The sequence below is a fragment of the Diospyros lotus genome, chromosome 7 (genome assembly GCF_014633365.1).
Source record: "Diospyros lotus cultivar Yz01 chromosome 7, ASM1463336v1, whole genome shotgun sequence".
Lineage (NCBI taxonomy): Eukaryota > Viridiplantae > Streptophyta > Magnoliopsida > Ericales > Ebenaceae > Diospyros > Diospyros lotus.
This window is the reverse complement of record NC_068344.1, coordinates 22,317,108-22,330,936: the sequence shown is the minus strand read 5'-3', so window position 1 is coordinate 22,330,936 and position 13,829 is coordinate 22,317,108. Positions and strand designations below refer to the sequence as shown.

General features: G+C 36.6%; 1 protein-coding gene across 1 annotated transcript; it reads left to right on the top strand.

Moving 5' to 3' along the window:
• The first annotated feature begins 11,452 nt into the window (after positions 1-11,452).
• LOC127805609 (uncharacterized) lies at positions 11,453-12,577 on the top strand. The gene is made up of 2 exons (XM_052342359.1): positions 11,453-11,710; positions 12,140-12,577. The coding sequence occupies exons 1-2, from the start codon at positions 11,453-11,455 to the stop codon at positions 12,575-12,577; spliced, it is 696 nt and encodes a 231-aa protein (XP_052198319.1).
• Positions 12,578-13,829: the final 1,252 nt, after the last annotated feature.

Genomic DNA, 13,829 nt, shown 5'->3' with positions numbered 1-13,829 from the left:
CCCTCGCTTGTTACCCCTCGCCCTCGCTCAGGTTAAGTTTTTTTTTTTTTTTTTTAGATATTCCTTTGTCTTCTTTAAAATTTAGTAAATTTGAAGTGTTTTCAGATATTTTAGATGTTTATTTTTTAGATATTTATTTTACTTTTTATTTTTTAGATGTTTTTTGCGGTTCATATATTTTGTATGCTTTTTTCTTTTTTTGTGTGTGTTATTTTATTTATTTTCAGTCAACTATTAGAAATGTTTGTTAGTATTCTAATTTTATTTTGTTTTTGATTATATTTAAAGTTTAAATATTTAAGTATTAATTAATTATCTTCTTTTTTAATAATTTTATGTTTGTCAGATTGTAGTGTAAATATATTTTTTATTTTTTAATTATTATTATTATTTTTTATTTTTTATTTTTTTATTTATAAATATGCTTTAGCGACGGAATATATTCTGTCGCTAACATTTTTTTAATTTTTAATTTTATATTTTAAAAATAAAAAAATATATTTTATAAAAAATTTTAAAAATAGCGATGGAATATTCTGTCGTTAAAATAAATTTTAATTTTTTTTTAAAAAATAGCGACGAAAATTTCCGTTGCTAAATTTAAAAAAAAAAAAATACATTTAGCTACAGGAAATTTTCCGTTGCTAAATTGGCGACAGATCCATCGCAAAAAAATATAGCGACGATTGTTTCAGCGACGGAAAAAATTCGTTGCTAAATTGATTTAGCGACGAAATTTTGGATTTAGCGACGGAAATATTCCGTCGCTAAAATCCAAAATTCTTGTAGTGTCAGTTGGCGTCACACCAACGATCTCTAGCAGTGGATACTTATATCTATTAGTTTTGTATGTACAGTCCATTATTAATACATGAAGAAATGTTTTAAATAACTCTATAGCCATCGGATGAGCTCAAAATAAGTCTATGATACAATCTGATAATGTATCACTTCTATGCCACTCTACATAATTACAATCTTTCAATTTTTTCATCAACTGTTGTATTTGTGATCGACCACCTTTATCCATGAGTCTATATCTTTGTCGTGCATTATATATAGTTTTGATGGTACTCACATTTTTTTTATCTTCTGTCTTTAACATCATTAAAATATTTCTTGGCTTCACAAGATTGTTAGACATTGTTATCATAATTAGTTTCTCTTTCTCTATAAGTCGGCCAGTATATGAATGACCCTCAAGTTGAGCTGCTGGTAAATGGTTGTGCAATCCACATACAACCTTCAACATCCAGTGTTCATTTGACAATTTAACACCAAGTAACTCAAATGAATAACCACACTTTTTAGACCCTGTCCTCCTACGATTTGTTTATCCTATTGTCTCATCTCCCTTTTTTGATGATTTATACTTTCCACTCCGTTTACAAACAAGACGAATTCTAGGTTTTCTTCCTATACCTCATATTCAGAACCCTTTATAAGAATAACCATTTCATTTTCTTTTCCAACTGTCTTAAGCCATTTAATCAGTGTTTCCCTATTACTGAAAATCTCATTCCTAACAAAAGTTTGACTAGCATCAAACGATATGCCATTCTCATTATCAAAATTCTCTAAATTTTGATGATCAAATCCCTATTATCAAAACAAAAATAAGATACATAAATTAAAAATGGGTTGTGCTTTAAACAAAATATGAATAAAATATATAAATTAAAAAAAACAAAATTTATATAAACAGAAGAAAAAATATAAATTTTAAAATGTGTGTGATAGAATGGAGAATGGAATCGCGGGTTGGGAACCACCGACCCATTGAGAAAAATCAGGGATCACCCTCGGGTTCCCTATTGTAAGCGGTCGGGAATAGGGTGTGAGTTGGGAACCCGACCGATGCGAGTCGGGGAACCCTCGAAGCTGTCGGGGAACGTTTTGGTTCCCGACTCTCTTGAGTCGGGAAGCCCAACGTTCCCCGACAGCTTCGAGTCAGGGAACCCGAGGGTTCCCGATGGCTAAGAGTCGGTGAAACTTGGGTTCCATGAAGAGTTACAGTCGGGGAACCTGGGTATCCCTGATTGGAATGTGTCGGGAAGCTCGGGCTGCCATTCATGTAGTGATTCTCAGCATCAGTTAATAGCATGCATTAATCTAAAATTACAAATAAAATGACTTACCAGAATATTGACGTGTTGCTGGTGCGATTCATTGTAGTACTCCACCTGCTCATTTTGCACGATTTGGTGCTCATCATCTTCTCCATAAAACTCTTCCTATCTCATCAATTTTTGGATATAATCATTCATAGAGAAAAGTCAAGAATAGAATTAAAATTAACAGAAACAAGAAGAAGGTAATCGCTATAAGTGATCAGAATCAGAAACGTTCGCAAATGTTTAGTGAAAGTGATCGGAGATTGGGTTGCGAAGATCAGAATCAGAAATGTTCGCAAAAATTTAATGAAAGTGATGGGAGATTGGGTTGCGAAGAGTTAAGAAAGTAGTTGGGAGAAAGTAGTTAGGTAAGGGTAACAAAGGTTTTTTAATGGAGAGTAGTTGATGAAATAAAACTATGGGTTATAAAGAGTAATTTGCCGGGTTGCTGATAGAATTTTCCTTTGCTAAATGTAGTAGATCTGCTGCTCATTAATTTCTTTGATCCTTTGAGTACGATCACCAGAAACCTCTCTGGAGAGAGAGAGAGTTTGTGTGTTCATATATTGCTAGCTTAAGAGCCTGCAAAAGAAACTGAACGGCGACGAATTATTGAGTGGAAAAAGGAAACCCAAAAGACCCAAAAACCATCGCTTTAAACCTAGTAACACTGGATGATACGATATCTCAACGTTATTCACAACCTGTCCATCATTACAACCGTGGTCCCTGTATAGTAATGGGTACAGATTTGGTGCCTATGTTGATTCATAAACATGCCAACAAAAACCCTTCTCTCCTGATGCATCAAACATCTCATGGTACGGCTTTAATTTGAGCCATTATACATACGTCCCTTCATATCAAACCAGTGCATGCTACAGCTATGTCACAGTGCAGCGCCGACCCAGCAGCTTTAATTATCCAGTACCCGTTGGTAAATTGGATAAAAAAGTTGATCGGCTGAGCATGAATTTTGTCCTTAATTTCGATGTAAAAGGTATAAATAATAGGAAAAAACGAAAGATTCACTGGGAACTGAGAAACATGCATCGCCATCAGTTTAGGACACAGTACATATAACCATCAATATATTGGAGGTACTAATGTGCCAGTTGCCAACCATAGTTTGTCTTTTTATTTAGTAGGCCAGCGATCATCTTGTCTGTGGATGAACAAAGAATATGATGATGTGGCATCTTCGGTGGTAATTAGTTATTTTGTGTTTATTTGGGTCCTCGTCCAATATCCTTGCATGCTGTTATCTTAGAGATGGGTGTAAAAGTAATGAGAGGTGTGGGATAAAAACAAAGGGGCGTCCAGTGTAAACATAAAGAATCATGTTAGATGTATATTATTTTTGTATATTTTGAGCTACATAAAAGAATATTATGACCAAAATATCATTCGTCTTTATGTGTCTCACGCGCCTCTATGCGCCTCATGATGAGCATTTTTATCATTAATGCATATTTGTGTAGTTCAAGATATACATAAAGATGTACCAATAACATTATTTAAACATAAAAGGGTGTGATGTAATTGAAAAGGGTGGGGGTACTAGTGTCTAAGTATCTTAGAATTTTCCTTTTATTTGATGTGACCTATTATAATTTGATGCAAAGTTGGCTAATTTATTGACATTGAGTTAGCTTCTTTTCTAGTCGTCCTCAATTTTTTTTTTCTTAATCAACATTTTTTTAAAAAGAATTATCTTCTGTTTTCTTTTTTCATTTTTTTTTGCCTGAGGGATTAATTATCTTTAGTTTCCATATTGAATTCTTGAGTGTTCAGCCTTTGATCATAGCACGGAGATAACCTTTTGAACTTTTACCTAGTAAAAAGAAAAACTTCCCTAGTAGTTCCATGATCACACTACGACTTAAAACACCAAATTCAGCTAAGTTTTTCCGATTATAATGTAATTGGGTGAACTTAAACACCAAATTTAGTTAGATTCTTCAAATGTAATTGGGTGGCAAGAATCTAAGAATTGTGCATTAAAGCCTTGGAAACTATGGGACTCTTTGCACAAGGTTTCCTTGTTCATTGGTAAGCTTCACTGTGTTAGTTTTCAGCATACTTAGAGAAGGGACTCACTGTGCGAATTCCCTGGCTAAAGGTGCTAACATGGGGGAGTTTGGAAAACTTTGCCGAGTCAACTCTAATGCCACCCCATGCCCATCAAGGGGAGTCAGCATGAATTGCGAAGTTGTAGGAGACATGTCAGACACGTCGACCACCTAAGTACGCCAAACCACCTCGAGGGGTTAACCTTGTAGTGCGCCCCTAAGATCAACCACCTTCGAGGCCCAACAACCTCACACTTTGCACTCTTTGATGCATATTTGTAAGGACTACTTTGATGCATATTTGTAAAGACTAAGCTTTGTTTAATGTTTTGCAAGTTGACGATGATTTCGGCCACATCAATTTGGGAAATATGCTAAAGATGAATATTAAAGACATTGGACGTGTAAGACTCCTTATCAGGTCTAAAAATATTTTGTCATTATTTTATGTGCGTATAATGTCATTATTTGATTAAAGGGTTGGAAATATTTTATGTGTACTGAAAGATCCAAGTCAATGAAAAACTTAAGTGTGAAAAAGTCAAATAAAATGTATTGTCATATGGTTGAAAAATCAAAGCACGAGAAATGGTAAATTAGAGTTGAAATGTCACGGAAATGAGTGTGAAAAAGTCAAGATTAAAGAAAAATTGTGAGAAGTGGCTGCCGGTGTGTGTGTATTTATATGAATTGTGGGTTTAAATAAAAAGAAAAAAAAAAAAAGGAAATGAAAGGAGAAGTTGGTGGGAGTTGGTGGAACTGGTGTGCATGCCACTCCTTCTTCCTTCTTCACTTTGCTTCTTCTTCTTGCTCTCCTTCTCGTTCTCTCTTATTTTCTCTTTGTTTTGATTTCTGGAGCTTTAAGAAAAAGAGGATTTTGGTTCCGGCATAGTGCTTCTCAGTTCAATCATCCAAGGCAAGTTCTCATTTTTCCTTTTCATTTAAGAGGCAAGCTCTCTTCATCTTCTTCACTTGAAAATGAAAGCCCTAATTCGATTTTCCAATCCAATGCTATTGGCCCTTCCCTTCTTTTGGAATCTTGGTGCTTGAACCCACATTTTTTAGTTTGAGTGGGTCTTTCTTCTTGGTTGTAAATCTTGTGGGTCTCTTTGTATTGTTGATGGTTATCTTCCAAAGTCTCAAAAGGGTTTTGTTTCACCATTATTTTCTTTAAGGAATGTTGCATTTTTTTTATTAGGCTTAGAGTAAGGCAAGATTTGGTGTCTTGCTTGCATTATTCGTTCTTGGTTGTGGTATTCGTGTTGCTTCTTGATATGAGTGGTCGACAGTATGCAGAAGTTGTCGACTATTTCTAAGGAAAGTGTTTGGCTGTCGATAATTTTGGTGAGGCTGTCGACCGTTTTCTGATTTCTGTCGATCATTTTGATGTAGTGGTTGTCGATCGTTGGAAGCTGAGAAGGTAAATTTTGGCTGTCGACCGTTCGCTCGAGGCTATTGACCGATCATGGTCTATGGGGAACGAAACTGTCAATCGGCCCTCGTTGGCTGTCGATTGTTTGTTTCTAAAACATAGGAATGGTTGCCCGTTTCTTGGTGACTATCGACTAGTTTTGCCCTATTTTCTATCTTTTCTTTTTAAATCAATTGTCTTCTTCTCCCCACTTCTCAAATGGATTAATGTTAAGTCCAACAATTGATGATTAGAGCTTTGATTTTAGTCTCGAAAAGGGAAAAATTCATCCATGAGGGTAAATTGGGTAAAATTTTATAATGATGCATGATTATATGTGTGTGTTAAAGTGGCTCATGAGAATGTGATGTGGGAATTATTAATCGATCATGTGCGAGCATGCATGATCTTATATGTGTGTATTAAATGAGTTTCATGTCTATGATATTGAGTTATTGTGACACCATGTGTGAGTAGAGGTGGGGAAATCTTTATGCATATGGTTACTTTATTTGTTTTTGGTCGTGCATATATTATATAGCCTTGGGTTGAGCTATTGAATAGACCCCAAGGATTGTGTGGGTCTTGGCTTGAGCTAAAAGTAGCATTAGAAGAATTTAGGTTTTTTGTGATAAATTAATTTATCACAATAATTATGAAAATTATCACAATAAATATATTGTGACAAAATTGGATTGTCACACATTAGTCACAACAAACTTGTCTTAAGAAGGATATTGTGACAAAATCGAGTTTTGTCACAATATCATCAATTTTATAGTGACAAAGAGTATTTTGTCACTTAAACTAGCTTATTATGACAAATTATTTTGTTGTAAAAGAAAATATTTTTGTCACAATAGGTATTGTTTAGTCACAATAAATCTAAATTTTAGATTCAAATCATATATTTTATCGTGACAAAATGTATCTTGTGAGAAAAAATATTTTGTCACAATTTAAATAGTGACAAAACTTATTTAACATAATTTGTAATGTGATAAAATAAATTTTGTCACTTATGAGCTAAATTGATAATAGATTTTTGTTGCACATTTTATAATGAAAAATAGTTTTGCCAATCATTTAATATTGTGACAAAATTTTTTTTGACAATATAAAAACAATGACAAAACAATTTTTTCAAAATTATTCAATAGTGATAAAATATTTTTGTCAATGCCTCAATAGTGACAAAAACATTTGTGTCAATAATTCATACAAGTGACATTTTTTTTAATAAGAAAATATTAACAATGATGAAATTATTTTTTTCAAAAAATTGTAAAAAGTGACAAAAATATTTTGTCAAAATTGAAATATTTTTCAATAATCTAATATTGCCTGATATTTTTAGGAATTGTGCCCCTATTATAGTGAGGAAGTAATCGAAGCAAGGAAAGAGGAAATGACAACTCAAAACGTATGACAAATATTGAAACTAATATTACTCAATAATTGATAATTACTTTGGATAAGTTAATGATGTCGAACAATCTAAACAAAGACAAATTGAATGGGCCCCAAGTACCATAAGGAGTTTTGTTGAGTGCATAGGCCTTGGGTGGAGCTAAGTTTGAATGGGCACCAAGGACCGTATGGTTTGTGTGCACCTATGTATGTGTTTATATTTGTTGACGTTCAAAATGTAATGGTATGTGCATAATTGCATGTAAGTGTTGAAATATGAAAGGGTAAGGCATGACATAGTTTATAAAATGTTGTAAGTGGTTACTCTTTACTCGTTTCTTATTATTCATGCTTTGATTCATAATGCTTTTATTGCCTTATATTATGCTTGTTGAGCCTTGTGGTCCATCCTTACTTTTGGGTCATTCCAAGTAAGGGAAAGACCGTAGTTGATGGAGAGGCGAGTGGCACCTAAGTCAGTGGTTTAGTATGTGTATAAAGACATCCCAACCAAAAGATCCTTGGGGGTCTGTTTTGAGGGAATAAGAAAAAAAAGGATTTATTTTGTGATTAGAATTTTTGTTGTTCTTTTATTTTGAAATGTATGGGCAATTGAGCCCTAAATAGATTATTAAAGGCTAGATCATGTATTTATTTTCTTAGCTCATGTCATCAGTGAGCAAGATTGGAAATTGTAATCATTTTGAGTCATATCTGTATCAATTTTGTAGGGACCTCTTTTTGGATTTCTATTCTAACGGGACATTCGGGAGTGGACCCTTACAGGATTATGTCCACCTAAGACTTTATAATGGAGTTGTGAGGAGACTTCCCAATGTGAGGTATGTGCCAGATGTGAGTGTCAACATGATTTCTCTTGGTGAGTTAGTCCTGGGGTTACATATACGTTGGTGACATGAAATGGTGCAAAGTATATAGAAGAGACAACTTGGTAATATGAAGGAAACAAAATGCAAATAACATGTATTATTTGGATGGTTATTACCTACCTATGAAGACTAGAAACAACGATCTAAAGAAGACTTAGAAAATGGTGAAGAGAGTCTAATTTTTTATGTGGTTGTGTTGAATAAACTTGTGGCAAATGAAGGATCAAAAGATGGAAGCATAAGAGGCTAAAATGTTTCTTGAATCTTGCCTATAAATAAGCTTTGTATCTCAGTTTTTTCAATCACCGAAATATACATCTCCTATTTTAAGTCTTCTTCAGTTTTATACTACAATCACACACAACGTGATTGGAGTGGGTGAGTTTGTTAAGAGAAGAGAAAGATAGTTCCAACATATTGGTATCAGAGCCTAAGGAATCAAATTTGCGACGAAGGTGACGTCTCCAGACTATTGCCATCATCCAAGTTAGTTTACAGTTAATCATTACAACTTGCTGCTGAAACTTCTACAGAAGGCTGTTTGGAAAAATCGGTTGAAAGAAGCCGTACAATATGGAAAAAATGATTGAACTAGAAAAATCAAAAGAGCCCAGCGTGTAACATCCCGCCTAGCCAGGCATGTCACTATAAGGGTATTTTCGGGAATTTTTTTTTTCTAAGTTCATCATGCACGGTGATTTCAAAAACAATCTTCACATGCAGATAACAAATCTCAAGAACCCCAGTCTTGCCCGTTTAACTAATAAGATCAATAATCTTAACAACCAAACGAGACATATTATAACACAACGGAATAATTAACATCAAAACAACGTGGTCTACCATGAATTCCTTACAAGGTGTTTCCACACCGAAATACATATTACAAACTACCAAATGATAACAGTATTATCATACAACCATTCATACATATACTAATATAAATACTAACACCTCCAAAATGGTACAACGACTATCAACTGAACACCGTTGGCCTCACCGACCATGTCCTCGACCTCGCAGCAATCCCTAGTTGGAACGTTGAATGTTCCAGAGGCATAACCCATGTTAGATGATAAAACATCTAAGTGACGGCATGAAACAATTACTAAATGCATGAAAGAAACACGAGCATGGCATATACAGACAACAACGACATGCAACACGTCTAACTTGAGAAATCTCCTTGACATACTCAACCTCCCATGAAAAATCCATTCCACACACCGTTGGAGTTAACCTTACCACGACATACTTAATCCCTTGAGTGCCCTATCGTGTCACTCGTTCACTTGGATTAACCTTGTCCCATTCTCAAGAAGACCCCATCCCGTCCTCTAAGGACACAGTAATGACACGAAAACCAATGCCCATATGATATGAAAAACACACGCCATGCACCGACTTTTTTGTAAGTAAAAACAGTTGATGCAATATACCACATGTTCAATATGCATACGATGCCAAAATTACATAAGTAAAACGCATAAGCATAACATCCCGAATTCTGGAGGGTATGATCACTCACTTGAACTGGTTCAATCACATGCAACCTAAGTTCAAGAGAGTAAAATCGCTCACCTGAACCCACTACACACACACCAACACACTTCCAAACAAGAGTAAAGACTAGAATCAAACCACTCACCTGAACGTATTTGGATTACCTCGATCCTCGTGTACTGTCTCGATTTACGTGCTAAATTACAAACACTCGTGCTTATACTCAACCTCGAGCCATAACACTTCCTAAACACCATATTAATTAAGGAAGCATTAAAATTCATTTTTCTCAATTTTTCCATAATTTCCTCTATTTTTCTCTCAATCCTCACCTCAATATTTTAAAAATAATTATTTCCTCAAACATTTTCCCAAATATTTCAATATGATAAATCCTAAAATAATTTAATAAAAATACTGAAGTGAAAACCCAAAATTACCCCTGTCTCACGCACCCAGCACGTGGTTGCGCGTGAAGTGTGGCGCGTGTAGCTCACGCGCCACCTTCTTCTCCAATTTCCAACCGCCGTCGACTGCTTCGATGGTCGTTCTAAAGATGCCCTTTGAAGCCCTCAGCAAGTTGATCAGGATGGCACCAGTTGCCGGTCGAAAGGACACCGAAAAAGCCCCCGATAGGGCAGTTGCAGGTCCGGCCTCGTCGTCCGCCTCGCTTTTCGGCCAAGCCTCAAAACGGCTTAAAACGTGCACCAAAGTGCACCAAAAACTCCAGAAATGACCCTCAACCTATGGAGAGCAAAAGCCCTTTATCAATGATGCTCGATTCAAGTGAAAACACAAGTTATTTTTCTCCATTTTTCTTTTAAACCCTCGGCCTCAGTGGAGCTATTTATACCCGATTTCGACACCAAAACCCACCAAATCTCGATTGATCTTATCTCCTTACCCCTAAATCTAGCCTTTAATCCCATCGAATAGCCCTAAATCATGAGAAAATGGCTTTGAAAACTTGGCCAAATTTCCGATCCTATCTACCATAGAATCTGGTCATATCATCGCCATTCTCGGCCAATGGCCACCACCCAACACCTCCCCACGCCGTATACCACCTTCCCTAGCTATCCCTCGGCCGTCCCATCGCCGGAAACGACGGCCACGTGCGGTGGAAGGTGGTGGCCGAATTCTGGTTGCTGTGTTCACACTGCAACTTCCTTTTTTACACTTTAACCCCCCATAGTTTCTCCCAATCTCATTTTGGCCATTCCAAAGCACCCCTGAACTATCCAACTACACCACTAAGGCCTATAAGATTTGTATTATTTATTTCACCCTTGAAACTTCTGAAAAATTACTTTTTTGACCTTCATCGGGCAAATTTAGAAAATTATACTTTGGCCCGGTTGCCTATTTTGACCCTAAATCTCTTGGTTTCAACCCGAATTCACTCAAGGGTTGTTTCATACATAAAATCTAAGTCCTCAAGACATTCCGTTGACTTTCTGGATGTTCCTTTCGTCGATTCGATTTTCTCAGTCTGGTCGACAGTTGTACTAAAAACTATTCCCGATCCAACTTCTTTCGTCACCTAAAATCATAATTCATATTATTTGTCGATACCATTACATTTTCCTTGGCTATCTAAGGTCCAGAGTACTTCCTTTGATCAATTCGATCGCTTAAGACTACGATAGTGTACCTTAAAGCCTTATTTTTTTGAAAATTCTATTTATATTTTTCATTAATTTTTATTTATAGCCTCAAAAAAATTCTGGGTATTACACATCGTAAATTACATGTGGTGATAGGCAAAGGACTTGATATTGGAGTTGAAGTGAAAAGACAAAGAAAAGATAACTTGCTGGAGTAAGTCACGTGGCTTTGCAGCTTTGGAACTCCAACAAAGAAAAGTCAAAATTGGTGAGCTTTACTTTGATTTTTTGGTTGGTGGCTCACTGTTTTAATTTGTGGCTCACGTCAACTTTGGTTGGAAATTATTTTGGAATATATATATATATATATTTTTACAAAATAGCTACAAACTCGATTCTTTCTCCAAAGCTCACAAAACAAAACTATGATATTTGGTGTATACAAATGAAAGTCCTTTTGGGCTTACTCGACATATGGGAGATTGTTGAAGATGGCTATGATAAGCCACAAAACGAGACATACGAAGCCGCACTAATCACTAGGGCCAAGAAAGAATTGAAGGAGCAAAGGAAAAAATACAAGAAGTCACTTTATATAATCTACCAAGGAGTTGATGAAGGCATGTTTGAGCTAATTCCCTCAGCCACTACATCCAAGGAAGCTTGGAAACTTCTCCAAAAGGCATTCGATGGAGTGGAAAAGGTAAAGAAAATTCGTCTCCAAGCTCTTCGAGCACAATTTGAAACATTGCGTCAAGAAAAATCAGAGTCAATTTTCGATTATTTTTCTCAAGTGATTTCTATTGTCCACCAACTAAGAAGAAACAGAGAGAAGATAGATGATGCTCGAGTCATGGAAAAAATTTTGAGGTCACTTGACTCAAAATTTAGTTTTGTGACAATCATCATTGAAGAGTCGAAAAACATGGAGGAGATGAATGTGGAACAATTGATGGGCTCATTTCAAGCATACGAGGAGAGACTCAAGGGAGATGAAAAACCCCTTGAACAAGCTTTGCAAACCAAGTTATCACTTCAAGGGAAACGTGGTGAGTCAAGTCTAGGAAGCTATCAACGAGGAAAAGGAAGAAGTTATGGCTAAAGAGGTAGAGCTGGTAGATTCCACCCTAAGGAAGATGATAATGGTGGTGATGGTGAAAGTGCAACCAGTCAAAGAGGACGTGGTCGCAATCATGGCCAAGGACGAGGTTGTGGACACCAGTCAAACTGGAGTTATGATAAATCTAGCATTCAAGGCTATAACTATAATAAGTTTGGTCATTATGCCTCTGAGTGTTACTATAAGAAAAATGAGAAGAGAGTCAATTATGCTGACAATGAAGAGAAGCAAGATGATGGGGTCCTACTAATGGCTTATAGTGGTGTGGACACCAGGACTTCAAGTGCGTGGCATCTAGACACAGGAGCATCTAACCACATGTGTGGTAGAAATGAGTTCTTTGCGGAGCTCGATGAAGAATTTAGTGGCACTATCACGTTTGGTGATTTGTCACAAAGGTTAGTCAAGGGGAAAGGAAAAATCTTACTCCAGTTGAAGACTAGTGGTTGAAGCTATATTGGTGATGTGTACTATAATACCCAAGAACTTTGGGATATTAGTTTAATTGAAAAATAGAAATTTGGGGAAGATTGGTATCTAAAAAACCCGAAAAATTTATCGAATCAGCCGAAAGGAGTACCTTGAAGCTTAAATCCTAAAGAAATAGTAATGCCTTTAATGAGCATCTCGAGGCATGATTTTTAACACTGAAAGAAACAAAATCAGAAATCTTTTTCGGTACAGCTATGGATCGGGCTAAAAAATTGAATCGCATAGGAGACTCCCGAAAAAATAATGGAAACTTCAGAAAGCTTTGATTCTTCGAATAGAACAACCCTTCAGTGGTTTTAGGAAGAAACAAGTAGGTTTACGGCCAAATCAGAGATCCGGGCCTAAGTGTAATTTTTCAAAATTGCCTGAGGAGGGTCAAAATGTCATTTTTCTGAAAGTTTTAAGGGAGAAATGAAAACATTAGGACTTGAGGGACTCAATGGAAATTATCAAAAAATGAGGGGCATTGTGAAAGAGGGCCAAAGCAAAAAAGACAAAACAGTTGGGGGTAAAAGTGCAAAAACTGAAAGTTAGGCAAAGGGAATCCGACCAAGCCACTGGTGGTCGCCGACTGACTGTTTTAGCCATAGGGATCACACTAGGGGTGGTTGGGGACGCCTTGGGAGTGATTATAAGCCAACAATGGCCACCGGGGTGGCCGAATTTTTGAGAAATCCGACCGAGAAGCTGTTTGAATTATTGCGCCCTACAACTTGCTTTTTGGTCGGGTAAGGACACTTCTAGGTCAATCCAGGGGAGGGGGAGATGTCTAAGGAATTGCATTAGCGGCCAAAGGCATTTCGAGCGTCGATTTTGCCTGTAAATAGAGCTTGAAGTGGCCAAAATTTTTAGAACTTTGAGCTTCAAATCGAAGGCTTTTTAGGTCGAATCGAAGGGAAAGGATATAGGGCTTTTGATCCTTGAGAGTAGTATATCATTTCTGGAGCATTTGGTGAGCAACGAAGCAAGATCGTGCGAGATCCGAAGCCTCGCAGGAGCCCTAGTTGGACTGCTTGGCCTAGAGTTCGAGCCTCCGGTTGAGCCTCTTCTAGACCTCCTTTCAAGCCATTCCAGGTACCATCATGATCGATTAAGCATGTAGTTTCACGTGGTGCAAAAATCCCAGTTTTTCGGTATGGCGTCGTCGGAGAAGATGATTGGCGCGTAGGCTTCACGCGCCAGTCTCACTCGCCCTATCACGCGTTAGCGC